Source organism: Solanum tuberosum, unplaced genomic scaffold (genome assembly GCF_000226075.1).
Source record: "Solanum tuberosum cultivar DM 1-3 516 R44 unplaced genomic scaffold, SolTub_3.0 scf00020, whole genome shotgun sequence".
NCBI classification, from domain to species: Eukaryota; Viridiplantae; Streptophyta; class Magnoliopsida; order Solanales; family Solanaceae; genus Solanum; species Solanum tuberosum.
This window is the reverse complement of record NW_006238946.1, coordinates 2,135,394-2,149,547: the sequence shown is the minus strand read 5'-3', so window position 1 is coordinate 2,149,547 and position 14,154 is coordinate 2,135,394. Positions and strand designations below refer to the sequence as shown.

The following is a 14,154-nucleotide window of genomic DNA, read 5'->3' as shown; positions in this document are numbered from 1 at the left end:
TTACAACTCAAATGGACCACCTCTATTTATAGGTGGTGATGGAAGAATCTAGCTAAGGGTTTTGCTACTACATTCTAGAATGTTCTTCTAACTTCCTATTTCTAGAACTATCTTATCTAGAACAACTCTAGACTTTTCTCTCTAGAATACTCATTCTAGAGCTCTTCTTTTATTTCTTTATAACTCTTGAATATTCTAGATTCTTCTTTGAAATGTCTTGGAAATTAATTAAGTTGGTGGTGATTTCTTAACATTTAACTGCTAAATTTTTTTTATAAAACTTAACTGATATAGTCTGTGGATTGAGAAAGATTAATCTGATGCTTGCTTAACCCCTCCTATTTCGTTGCAACTAGAGAAGATTGGAAGACTGTCATGTTTACTACGTAAATTGTTTTTAGCTTCAGCTTAAGCCCTTAAATTGGATTAGTGTTAATGACCCTCCATTTTGATGATTTGTTCCTAGATATAGTTAGAGAATCTACTTTCCCCTTTATCATGTTTATTTGTTTCTTTCTGCAAGTCATAAGGAACAAATACATAGATTCTTGAGGTTTGGAATTTAGGTCGATTTTAGGTAAAAGACCAAAACTCTGAATTGTATTATGATGTAAATGCAGGCCCTTATAATTCGACCACATGGAGGATGTTGCTAATGAACTAGAGATCCCTAGCTTTTTACATTTACTTAGCTAAAAGCATCATTCTCCAGCTTTCGGCCATCTCAGTGTCCCCTCGAATACCTTCTCCAGCAACATGTTTGGGGTGTTTCTGTTTGATATACCTCTCTGGTTTACTCTTTTTTCTTCAATATTTACCGTTCTTGTACTTTATATACAATCTTTATCTTGAGTATAATCTCATATTACTGGTGCGAGTCTGAGGAAATATCGAGGTCTTGACCCAAAAGAAACCACCTTTGAATGGTAATCTTAATTCGTCATGGTTATTGACGTTTGTCTATAAAAATCCTTAAGCATTTGGAAACTTTGATGCATTCTGAATCGTCTATGTCTGGAGTCCTAATATTCTTTCTTTTTTATATGAATGTTGACTGCAGGTTTTGACACTTGAACTACAATTATTTGAATTTGGGATTAGAAAAATGTTGAAGACAATTGATGGTTTAGCAAGGGGGTTGGTTGCTAGTTCATTCGTCAATATGCACAGATTTCTATTCTGCATTTTATCGGTGGTTCAATTCCAAACCACACCGCCTTTATTCTGGATGGGCATCGGAGGTATGCCATACAATGGAATGTTGCTGAACTGGATTTTTGACTCTCATGTGCATGCTCAAGTATTGCTATGAATTGGGTGTCAAATACATGACAATATATGCATTCAACATTGATAATTTCAGAAGAAGCCCAGAGGAAGTTCAGTACTTGATGGACTTAATGCTGGAGAAAATCGAAGGACTACTCAAGCAAGAAACTGTTATCAACGAATATGGAGTGGGAATCCATTCGTGGGGAACCTGAAGCTTCTTGACGAGCCGGTTAGAGTTGCAGCTGAGAAGGTGATGCAAGTCACTGCCAAAAACACCAAGAGCAGTCTCCTTATCTGTGTGGCCTACACGTCTACTGATGAGATCGTGCACACCGTTAGAAATGGAACGAAATCCAAGAAGTAAATGTGAACCAATCTCAAAATGCAGAAATAACTGAAGAAAAAATGCAGCTAGATCATGTCATAAAGCTGGTAGATATAGAGAGGCATACATGGGATTGGCACCTGATCCTGATGTTCTGATCCGAACTTCAGGTGCGTCTCACATTAGCAATTCCTCTTTTGGCAGACTACAAACTGTATTCCCCAAAGGTATAGTTTCCTGATTTTGGTTTACGACACTTGGTATGGGAAGTGTTGGAACTTCCAGCGACTGTATCCTCATTTGGAGAAGGAAAAGAAGTTGTAAACTGATTGCTATTATGAGTCGTTTAAATGAATTTTACCGAGTTTTTCCTCAGATCAGTAGTTGCAATTATTCAACATTGCTAATGTCCACAATGCTTCAAAGGGAATATCTCTAAGTTTATTGACTCTCTGATATTAAGGATGATCAGTCATTCTTTCAAAATTATAGAGTAAGCTCTGGTTGTTCCTTTAATTACATTTTTTTTTTAAAAATTCGCTAAGCCTCATAGGCCAATGTTAGTAAATAGCCCTTGGTTATACCTGTTGGCTCTGTAATTAGAATCTCAGGTTCAGCCCTGACTCTGTTTCATTTCTTTCTTTTAAGTCATATAGACAATATTCAACACCAAGAAATTTCTTTTGGATTAAAATGAACAATAATTTGGTCCTTCTGTGCCAAAATTGTCAAGATAAATGACTAATAATCCAATCATCACGTACTAGGGCATGGTGGAAAAACTCTTCTATTGACTTCATTTTCTTCATGATAATAACGTTTTACCTAAAAGTTACCACTCACGAAAATACTTTTGAGATTCTGTCCATCTCAGTCATCTTGCTTGGAGACTTTGAAACTTCCAAGTAAAGCCATGGCAGGACTCATTAATTCCATGCCCAAAGGCTGTGGTAAGACTTGAAGTCAATGGTGGGTCCTTGTTCATGAAGTAGGTGAAAATGGCAGATCAATATTCAATTTCTAGTAAAAGTTAAGTGATCTCTTCCTATTTGTTTAACCCTCGGTGGACAAAGTTACTTGATAACTGTGTTAATAAAAAGTAGCAGGCACCGAATGAAATAGTTGAAGTGCATACAAACTGGCATAGACACTGCTATTATAAAAAAAAGGAAAAGGTGGTAACCTCTGTATTATAATAGAACCATATTGCTTTGTTAGACTACAATGGCTCTCTCTGTATGCTACTTTTCTTTTCTTTCGTATCTTCTTCTTTTCGTCCTCTTGTTTCATGAGGCTAGCTCAATTTCTCACCACCACCACCATCACCATGAACTCAAATCTATCCATTTTACTCTCTTTCAACACGAAACCATAAATAAAACAGCATATCTTATAGTGAATGGTGTTGCAGGACCGTCCATAAGCCAAACCACGACCCCTTTTGGCACCTTATATGTGTTCCAAGATCCCTTAACTCTAAAAGCCAACTCAAACTCAAAGATAGTTGGGACAGCTGAAGGAACATCGATAACATCCTCGTTGAATGGACTGCAGAGCATATCTATTGCTAAGATCACTTTGATGATGAATCATTACAAAGGCTCAATATCAGTTGTGGGAGGCACACACAATACAAAGCCATCTAACCATCCTGTTGTCGGAGGAACTGGTGATTTTCTGTTTGTTCAAGGTTACGTGACATCTTCTCCAGTGGATCTGTCTGGGATCACTGTTACTTATAAGATCCAGTTTCACCTCTATTGGCCTCCCTATGCCATTCCAAGTCATCCCAAGTAATGTATTTAAGGCTACAAAGCTATCTTTTTACAACTATCATATTTCTGCTGTTTATCTCAGTAGTAGAAATAAATTCTGAAGCATTATTAGGAACAGATGAAGCAGGCCAAGTAAGTGTTTACCCTAAAAATACTTCATCTGGATGCCACAATGTTCGGATTTAAATTATAGTGGATCTAATTTGACCAAATTATTTACCTCGTTTAGTAGAAACAACATTTCCTTGAATACACATCATGTTTGCACACACGAGTATGATCTAATGGTCAATGAAGTGGGCAAAAATCATGAGAGACCAGAGTTCAGATCCCAACAAAGACAAAAACATCAGGTGATTTCTTCTTATCTATGTGCTTTGGTGGGTAAAGTTGCAAGATGCCTATTTGGTGGGAGGTAGCAGATACCTAATAGAATAGACCACGTGCGGTCAAACTGGCGCACATGACATAAAAAAAGAAAAAAAAATGTTGTGTAGGATGACTACATGACATAACATTTCCAGAACTAGCTGAAACCACCACCCTTTGCCCTCCTTTGGGACTTTGACATAATGCATCAAGGAGAAAGGATCATAAGACAAACATAGAGATCATACAACTTAGAGAGTAACAGTAACAGTTACCAAATCATGGCGAAGCCGAGATTCAATTTCTAGAAATATCAACTCAGAACCATTTCAATATACAAATAATCATGTAACTAGGACCTTTTAAATGAATGATCAAAAAGAAAATTATCAAAGACATGAAAAGAACACACAATAACCAAATTTTTTACAAAGCATATGAAAAATCTGGCAATTCTAGCAAACATAGCTCCTACCAAGCATTCTGAACCCAAAATCAACGCCTTGATTGGTGCAGGCTAGGCCTGTTACAGAACATTCGACCATTGGCTCTCACAAATGCAGCTATGCCCAAACTTATGCTTGCCCAAACCACTGCATATAGCAGACTCCGGAGATCATGCCGAACTATAGATAGGGAAGTACAAAACAGGAAACATGGGTAAGATACTTGTTAGGCATTAACAGGATTTGGATTCTTTTAACACACCTTCAAAGATAATTGTTGAAGAGCACAATAAGAAACACATTCAAATTATGCCAACTCACCTTTCCTTAGCGACAACATTGCAAAGAACAACCCAGTCAATATTAGTGCCAATGCCAGAGGAAACGACTGTAATCACATAAGATACTTGTTAGGCAAGTGTAGGCCTTGATTACAACGGATGGTAATGAAAGTTAATAATGCACATTTAAGACTATATTCATTAAAAAGGAAAAAGGGAATGAGATACAAAGAAGTAAAAAGAACATTGTATAAGCCCTGATTAAGGGTTGTCATACTAAATGGCTGGAGAGTAGATACCGTGAAACAGAAAATTTCATCATTTAGCTAATTGGATAAAAAATCGAATGAGAATTAAGCCGATAAGGAACACATTTATTTTTTGGCTTCAATAAAGACCTAGCATATGCTTTGGGCCAAGTCTATGTGTTGGTAAAATAATAAACTTGTCAATCCTCTAAAGTTAAAGAAAAGAATAAGACTGACGGGTCACTAGTCAATAGATTGAACACTTCGGTCTTAAGTCAAAACAACTTTGCAGATGCAATTAAGAGGGTTGGTGAAGTCAATAATTTAGTATGTCAATATGGTCTAATCACAGGAATCTGATAAATAGGAGCATGTTAAGCATGATCACAGCAGAACAAGTAATAAGACTCACAGCTTTAGTCTCAATGCTTCCTTTTTGGGATGATGGTTTCATATCTCGAGAGACAGCTGGAATATAGTGTCCTTGCAATAAATCAACTGCATCCTTCATGATATAAAAAATAGCATAAACGAATTCAGTGTCCAAATTGGAAATATAGAAGCTCAAAGTTGTTGCAGCCAATTCCAACCTAGATACTGGGACACACAACAGGTTAAACATTCTTAATGAGAGTATCACCTAGAAGTCAACAAGAAACTAATCCAATAAAATGGCAGTACACTGCAAATGATGATACTAGGTTCAGTTAATACTTTGCAGAAGGCTTGCATTATATTGGTTTTTTCTTTCTTTTATGAATGTTATAACTCCTAATTCTTTGGTAGCGAACCTCTTTGATAGTTCAACCGTTATCCCCCCGTCTAACTCAACCATTCGACTGTACGGCTATTGTGATTGCGAGTCGAAAGGAATGGAATAGGAGTGAAGTGGGGATCACGAACGGCGCTAGACGGACTAAGGGCAAGCGATATAAAGAAAGCAGCTGGCCCTATGTGTAAAACCTGGCCGCGGGAGAGTCTTTCTCCAATGAGAATAAAGAAAGTTTTTGGGCAAGACATGAAAGGAAAAGCCATACATGAAATAAGTATGAAACCAAGTTGCAAGTGACAGCACATAATGAACGCTACCAACTTGATATGACGTACAGACCTGAGTAAAATCTAATTGCTGGAAAGAAGCATCATTACCTGTTTAGTACCATCAACAAAATTGTTCAAGTAGTATCGTGTTAGGGCATTACATCCGTCAGCGAGAACCCCCTGGGCTGTTCTGTGACCACATCTGCATATCAAACAACAGTGTTGATATCGTGACATTGATCGGCGAAAGAAAAAGCTTGAGGTCGTAAGATCAATTTTTTTACTACAACTTATAAAGTTGTATGCTATATCCATCATGATCTCGAGATAAACTATCGATGGAATTGTGCAGTTGGCATTTAAAGATCCAATCCCAGATTCTTACTCTTGATATGAATGTAATTGGCCAAAAACTAGTACCAATGTCAATGATGGTTATATAATATTGTTCGTTGATTTCGGAACTTTGTCAGGGTTTGGATCCTACTATCTATGCATTTATATCAATGCAATCCCCAAAAATATGTTTTGTACTAATGCTGCCTTCATATGATACCATCTTCTTTAAGCAGAACAAGAAAGTTGTTACCTGACAAAATCTCCCTTTAAAGCTGGAGTACCAGAATACTGGATGCTTATATCATCCCCATGGTTGGCCCACACTGCAAATAGATTTTAAGGTAAAAGAATAAACAGGTCAATATAAAGAAGCTTAATATCTATCCAGCATAGAAGCTTTAACACAGATATCAAAAACTTCTCACAGAGTTTGAAGCTTTCGTCAAGGTTGGGGTGGGAGCTAATAGTTTCTTCAGCATCGAAAGCACCAAGCCTTCTCAGTTGGAATTCGAGCATTTTCCGACCTAGCATACTCTGCAAACAAACATCATCAATTAGGGCATCCGTAAAGTGTGATGAGAAGTTGAAAAAAAGTGGATCCGAATCTATTAGTTGGTACATGATTCTCTAGTGGTTTAAGTCCCAAGGCACAACCATATCAACCATTCCTGTCCTGATCCCAGTCCCACGACCAACAAATGAATAATTATAGAAAACAGTGTCAATTATTAAGCCAGAGTGAATCTTCCAACTTTCTAGATTTAGGAAGTAACATTCACTCCCAGTCGGGACATTCAATAGAAGCCTGCCTAGAACCAGAAAGGCAGTACAAATTATGAACTTGCAAATCATCTCTAGTTAACATGTCTATGTACAGAAAAATTGTCAACTGAATATTTTGAAGCTAGTGAAGGAGATTCAAATAGGCACCCAAAGGTAAGTAGAGAAAGCTTAGTGACTATTATGTTGTACCCTTCCACAATCGACAATTCTTAAAGAGTTAAATGGAAAATCTGCACAAGCAGTTGTGATGTCAGTATTTTCCTCTCTGAACTAAGAAATGAAACTCGTCTTTTATATGCATCCACATCAAGCACCAATGATAGTAATGTTTCCACAGGAGGGAAGGTACCTGAGTTACATTTGTACGGTCTAAGCAGTCAATGCAGTTGGTCCTCAAAACTCCAAGTTGCAGTTCAACTTTCTCACCTTTCTCATTTAACAGAAAATACCTATACCATGAGAATAAGAAATCCAAATTTAACATCAAGGTCAGGTGAAACAACAGTCAACAATTATATACTACAAGAAACAGAGTGGTAAAGAAAGCGTATCTGTTCCTGACAAAACACCAAAGAGAAATCATTACTTTATGATGGATGCAAATTTGAAGTCTCTAAACAACACCATGCAATTAATCGTTATCAGTCCCATCTCTCTCACTCTCTCTTTCTCATAATATTTCCTGATACAGTCTTCTATTTGGTTTAGATTTTCAGTTTCTCCCCAATTTTCAAACCAAATAAGAAAAAGAGCTCTCTCCTCGCTACTAGTGCTGCTGTCTCTTCATGCATAAAGTTGTTTTGGCATAATCTTTTGCTCTAGAGATGTATAACATGAAATGGCACATTCAACTTCACTTATTTGTTTCTAATAGTTCATTCTATGAAAGTGTAACATGCTGACTTACACTGGATTCCTTTACTAGTTCTTGGTAAGCCAGGTTTAACTGGTTTGTCCTCCCAGAAAGAATAAAGAGTAAAAAGAACAGTTAAAATTCTTTATGGTTAACCCACCAAACCCTCCACGATTTACAGACCAAGCCTGGCCCAATGGCGTCTGGCTAGATTGGGTCCACGCACATCCCAGCTCCATTATCATCCCTCTCCAGGTAGATGAGATTCAGAAATAAGAGCATATTTTCATGTAATCCCACATGATTTACGACTAGTGAGGGGTTGAGGAAACTGAAACTCTATACAAGATGGGTACATATGTGTGTGTGTGTGTTTATATATAGATCTACACTCGGAAGAAACATACCTATTTTTAATGAAAAAATCCTCAATTTGATCATAGAGGATAGAAAGGAGTTCAAAATGAACATGCCCGCATATGTGGTGAAAATCAAAGTGCAAGTATCTGCATAAGTCATAAGATATTAGAATGAAGTGTGGTACTTAAAAAGATCCATATGATTTACCACAAGAAAAATAATTAGAAACCTACTTCACATCATCAGCAGCAACATGCTGCATTGCATTTGCGAACTTTTCACATAGGCGTCCTTCTCCTCCATGCTGATAAGCATTTTGGATAAAAAAAAAGTTAAGGACGATAGATAAAATTGTCTAGATATATCGATGTAAAATACATAGAATGTTTTTCATACATATCACATTAAAAAGATCAAAGACCAGACTGCCTCCGAGTTATTATTACATATGCACAAAAAAAGAAGAGAATCAAACTATGTTTTCTAATATATCAACTAGTTCGAAAACCAAGAATTAGTTGAAATATTATACCTTATTGACGAGATCAATTGATAGTACATTTCCATACTTTTTTCTCAGGTCCAAGTAATGCCGCTCAACAACTCTAGGCTGCAGAATGTTACACAACAGTCATTAAGAGTGAAAAGCACATTAAGTGTGTTACAGAATCAAGAAACTAAAAGAGGCAGAAATGCTACTCAACTGCTTCTATAATTCTCACTATCTCAAACTTGGGTTTATATGTCAAATCAACAATCTGATTCCATAGTAATGGGATTGAGCCCCTGACCTACAAAAAGGCAATAATTTTAATGAAATAACAGAATAGCTCAACAAAAAGTGAAAAAATGAACAAATGAGCGTAAATCTATATTAAGATTGTGAATTTCCCAACCTCCCCTTTCTCTACTAGCCAAAAGATTCACTTTTCCATATTGTTGAGTCCTATATTGGTTGGGGATGGGGGACTTGATCTTGTTATATGGTCTTGGAAAATTCTCATCTCATGAGCTAGCTTTTGGATTGAGTTACCCCCAAGGTCTATTTACTTATCATGGTATTAATGCGAGATATTATCTACTGCTTCATAGTCCGAGTGCTACTTCTTTGAGGATTCGGTCTTTTCCTTATGATGGGTGAGCTATAAGCCTGTAGGAAGCAACTAATGGAAGTTCTAGCAAGTGGATGATTTGTTATTGTCAGGCAGAGGATTAAGTTTATTGCCCTTTGCCGTACCAAAATGTACATTGTATCTGAGAGGTTCTGTACTGAGTATTGAACTGTTCTTTCAACAGTAAGCTCACGGGAAAGCTTTGATATGTCAAATAAATATTGCAGGATTTCTATATAGAATGGTCCGAACACCAAAAATCATCTTGATAATTGATTTAGTTATTTCATTATTCTGACGACGTCATGTTCTCCACCCTAGTACTCTCGATTCCTTTTTCTTCTCTTTTTTGATCAACCCCTTCTTCAATCATTAAAAGAGAGGGAACAGACACACAACTTGCACACAGAGAAGGTAATACAAGTTATAAGGGTTACGGCATTAGTTTCAACACTTTATCACAGCAATATCAATTCAACATCAAACTCTACTGTGACAGAATTTTTAGATATCCCCCTCAGTTATCTACATATGTATAAAAGGGTATTTCATGAGCAACAAGATTGTTAGTGTAGAAAAAAGTCATAATCAAACTTTGAGCGAGTGTACCTGAACAAATGATGCTGTATACCCTTTCAACTGGATAATTTGCTCGCTTTCCACAAAATTTGCAACAAATCCATCAGAATCAGCCCCTCTTCTCCACATTCGAGTGCCTACATTAACGAGCCAATTGCAGTAACCAAGAGAATGAAATTAAATAAACAGAGGACCTGAATAACATGGAGCAAGTTGCAACATGAATTGTTATTAATTTGCATTCAGCTCATAGACAAGTTGATGAGAATGGATGACTATACATAAAACACATAACAATATTTGCAACCTTGTTCATTACTTGCATTCACCGTGCGTTATCAAATTGCAAAGTTGAGAGAATAAACAAGAAAAAGAAATGAATACCAGCTCTTCTGTTGCACCTCCTAGCAATCAGCGTAACATCAATAATGTCTTTTCCAATTGCAGCTTGGAAATTGTGAAAACCTTATGATAAGTTAAGGTATTCATCAAAATGTAACAATAATAACTCTAGTTATGCAGGAGTTAAAGTAGCTACACTACTTGAAAAATTCATGTATTTAACTGAATTACAAGGATACTGCCTTGGACAACAGGAAGCAAGAACGGGTCAAGCTGTAAATGCAAGGCATAACAAATGAGTCAACACTCTAATGGGAGAATTAAATGAACCCAAAGCACATAGATACCTGACCTTGTTATCTATCAGTTGTTCCATCATATAGTTGTTCCAAACAAATCGAGGGTCCGCCTGCATAAAATAAATTAAAGCAATATTTGAATCACAGTTTCTAGTCAACCAACTAAGACATAACGGAAGCAAGAAAGCTACTGCATGTACTAGATAAATATAAGCAATCAGAGCTACGCCGCCATCACAGCAGTAGGTCATCTAAAATACTTACTTGTCTCCAGAGAGGAAGCATCTTGGATTCATCACCCAAATCATGCAGTCTCTGAGCACTGCAGTGTGAACCATAAGTTTCTTTCTGTTAAACACTGCACCGTGATATCTTAGCTATCAGATGAAAGATAATCAAGAATATGAATGTGTCAAGTAAATTCCATGTGGGCAGCAGAAGGTAACACTTCCAAATTGCAAATAATGATACTTTATATTTTAAAAGTTCTTTTAACTCATAAAATTCACCTCTAAAAATGGTACCCTAAATAGGTCCATACAGAAAGATGATGAAGAAAGAACATAAAAAGAAGAAGAGAAATTGCCTTAATATGTTGTTGAGGAAAGTAACCTAAAATCTTCTCAGGGGTTCAATGATATGAGATCAGCATAGAGGAGTTCAAACAAGTAGCCTGGTATACACTAACCAACAGTCTTCATAAAGAACAAACAACTAAACTTCATCGTTCATGCATTGATGAAGACATAACACATAGGATCCCAAAATAAGACAATCAAGTGAGTTAGAGTTTTACAACTCATCCAGCATTGACAAGCAATATGCCCAACGGCAAATACTCAACTTTAAGTAGAATTGCATCGCGAAGCATAGGATAAACAAATAAGTGTCCGCTAGCAGGAAGAAGACTTTGAGGGCTTAAAATTTATGTAAATGCTACTGATGGTAACCTCGAGATACCATCTCCTCCACTATACCAAATAAATTTTCAATGAGTAAAAAGGAAAAAAAGATCCTCCAAAATGCTAAAACACAATTTAGTAGTATTATAATGATAACATTTTATTTTAATAAGCAGCTAGGCTGTTAGTTAACTTCTAATGGCACCCCAAGACAAGGAAAAAAGAAAAAAGGCAACATACAAGTAGTCAGAAGGTTGTAAAGACAATTCACCTCAATGTTATATTGACATCATAAGAGAAGTACAGACCAGGAGTCCTCTCTATGACATTAAGCAGTGCCGAAAACTGAGCTTCCATGTTTTTCTGCCAAAAGCCAAAGCAAGATTATAGGAACAGAAATAGAAGACACCAGCATGAGATTACAAAGAAATAGGGTAGGAAATTAAATAGTAAATTGGAAACCTACCTTTTCAGCAGTAGAGTTCTTGAGAGACTGATCACAAGGATAAAATTTCATCGATGAAACTTTGAAGATAGGGTGCCCAAAGTAGGATCCAACACATTCACGGTCCGTTATGACCAGTACATATGAACCTGAACAGAAGAGCAGCAGACACTAGATCAGAGCAAGCTTTAATATCAACCAATCAAATGCATAATTGATATTTCTCTTCCAACTTCTTTCTACCATGTTATGTCTTTTCAATCTTCTTTTGAGAAAAGGATAATAGTCAAAAAAATGTTTTTAAATGACATGACAAACTTTTTGCCTTAAATTTCATAGTCCTGCTTTTGCTCAATACCTGAGATGTAAGATATCTGTCAAATGCATAATTGAGCAAAACCAAGACATTGGTATATACTTTGTATATGTGTGAGTCATTTTATGGAACAAAATCTTCATGAGAATGAGCAACAAAGGGTAATTTTTTTCTGATAATGTAAGATTTATTGATGTATGTCTGAGAGCTGACCTGCTATTGAAATATAAAAAATAAAATCTTGATATTTTAGTTCTTCCTAAAATTTCTTACCAGCCAAAAGCTTTAGTATGCCAATAACACCAAATATTTTCTGAATTTTGGGAACACGAACCGAATTGCATTCTGGAACCTCATCTGACATAGAGAACAAGTACCCAAAATAAATAAATATCATTAGCTTAATAAATGGTTTAAGTCCGGAAGAAATTCAGAAAGAGGAAAAGAAGCAACCTATTAGTTTCACAGACCCATCTACGCGGCTGATCTCCAAGCACGAACCACAGGATCCATCAGTAGGCTCAACAACATACTGGTCTGGAAATTCCCAAAGTCGCATCCTTGTATATAATTTCTGTGAAGGATCTCCCTTCTCCATCATAATTAAAATGCTACAGACACTGAAACAAAAAGTTTATTACCAAACCATCACCTTTGCGAATCAATTTAAGTGGGATATGCAAAATATAGAACAAACCAACACAAGAATTGTAATCTCTGATACTTGCAACACATGTAAGAATTAAGCAGCTAGGATTATACAAGTAATATATATGGATGTGTCAACATACGTACACTCTGTGACATCCTTAGCAATTAGTAGTGCAAACAGAGCAACTCTGTTATGTAATTAATTGAACAAAATAATGCAGAAATTATGTGTGTAAGTTCAAATCCGTTCTTTCCTCGGAAAACATTAAAGTAATTCATCAGTTTCAACTTGTTTGTCTTACTTTATTTTTTCACGTTGTTTCAAAAAGAATGTTTCTTTCCTTTTCTTGACTTAAAAACACAAGATTCAAAAGTTTCTTTATTTTCTTGAAAACAAAATGAAACCAGGGAGTAATTTTCTTGATTTTCCATCCTGTTGGACTGAAAATCATACAATGAGAGAAAACATAAAACTTATGTTCGGATAGATATTCAAGAACGTTTCTTTTCTTTTTTTTTACTTAAAAATTATAAGATTCAAAAGTTTCTTTATTTTCTTGAACTCCATATCAATTCAAAACCGCAGAAACAAATTGAAAGGAAGGGAGTAATTGCCATCGGCAGTTTCTTGATTTCCATCCTGTTAGACTGAAAATAGAAAACAGAAAACTTTTGTTCTTTCCAAGAATCAACAACAACTCAAACCTAGTTACCCCTTCAAATATTTCCGACATTGAACCTAGTTTTAGGAAACAAGATAGTCATCTCAAGAAACAACATTCTTGACATAGAAAGTCCCAAAAAGTTATTGACCTGTATGAATTCATCAAGAAACCCCATTTTACCGATGATTAAATCCAAGAGAGTGACAAAATTTTGATACCTGAGTAAGAAAATTTGCCTGAGAAACGAAAAGGGAAGTAACGAATCTACAGTCTGTGAGGGCTTTGATCAAGAAAATTGTAAGAAAGGGAAGAAGAGAAGATGGAAAAAATACAATTAGCTTCCGTTACTCACTATTTTTTGGGCGGAAAAACACAGATGGCACTAAAGGAGTGATTCGCGTAGAGTTAACGGACTACCGAACTATGCCTTAGATGTCGCTGCAATGCCCTATAATACTGCATGTCACCTTCTTATATACTGAAATTTTTAATCAGGCACCTGGATTTAGAAATTTATAAAAATTCTCAATTTTTTTTAATTTTTTTTTAGTTATCAATAATTGTGATTTATACTATTTTAATACTAATTTTTAAATAGGTAATATATTATTTAAAAATGTTTGTAATAACTTGTGTAGTTTTAGGTCGTGATCTATTGTTTTCTTATAAGATTTTTCAATTTACTCAAAAAAAAAAAAAATCATTCGTGCTCCACATGTAGGGCTTACAGACACTCAAGCAAAGATGATTT

General features: G+C 35.9%; 1 protein-coding gene and 1 pseudogene across 3 annotated transcripts; one reads left to right on the top strand and one right to left on the bottom strand.

The window, feature by feature from the left end:
• Positions 1 to 942: 942 nt before the first annotated feature.
• LOC102605348 (rubber cis-polyprenyltransferase HRT2-like) lies at positions 943 to 2,044 on the top strand (annotated as a pseudogene).
• A 1,962-nt stretch (positions 2,045 to 4,006) lies between these two features.
• On the bottom strand, positions 4,007 to 13,845 carry LOC102593300 (phosphoinositide phosphatase SAC6). Of its 3 annotated transcripts, XM_015305112.1 has the most exons (22): positions 13,756 to 13,845; positions 13,622 to 13,683; positions 12,541 to 12,707; positions 12,361 to 12,444; positions 11,793 to 11,920; positions 11,598 to 11,689; positions 10,689 to 10,746; positions 10,478 to 10,534; positions 10,365 to 10,398; positions 10,168 to 10,248; positions 9,814 to 9,920; positions 8,797 to 8,883; positions 8,625 to 8,702; positions 8,326 to 8,396; positions 8,140 to 8,238; positions 7,229 to 7,328; positions 6,522 to 6,630; positions 6,347 to 6,419; positions 5,866 to 5,959; positions 5,129 to 5,221; positions 4,509 to 4,575; positions 4,007 to 4,367 (listed from the first exon to the last, which is right to left on the bottom strand). In XM_015305112.1, the coding sequence occupies exons 3-22, from the start codon at positions 12,686 to 12,688 to the stop codon at positions 4,237 to 4,239; spliced, it is 1,791 nt and encodes a 596-aa protein (XP_015160598.1). In that variant the 5' UTR covers positions 12,689 to 12,707; positions 13,622 to 13,683; positions 13,756 to 13,845; the 3' UTR covers positions 4,007 to 4,236. The 3 variants fall into 3 exon arrangements, with proteins under 3 accessions (XP_015160598.1, XP_006340833.1, XP_015160590.1); XM_006340771.2 differs by lacking the exon at positions 13,622 to 13,683; XM_015305104.1 differs by lacking the exon at positions 13,756 to 13,845 and having other exon boundaries at positions 13,622 to 13,749.
• Positions 13,846 to 14,154: the final 309 nt, after the last annotated feature.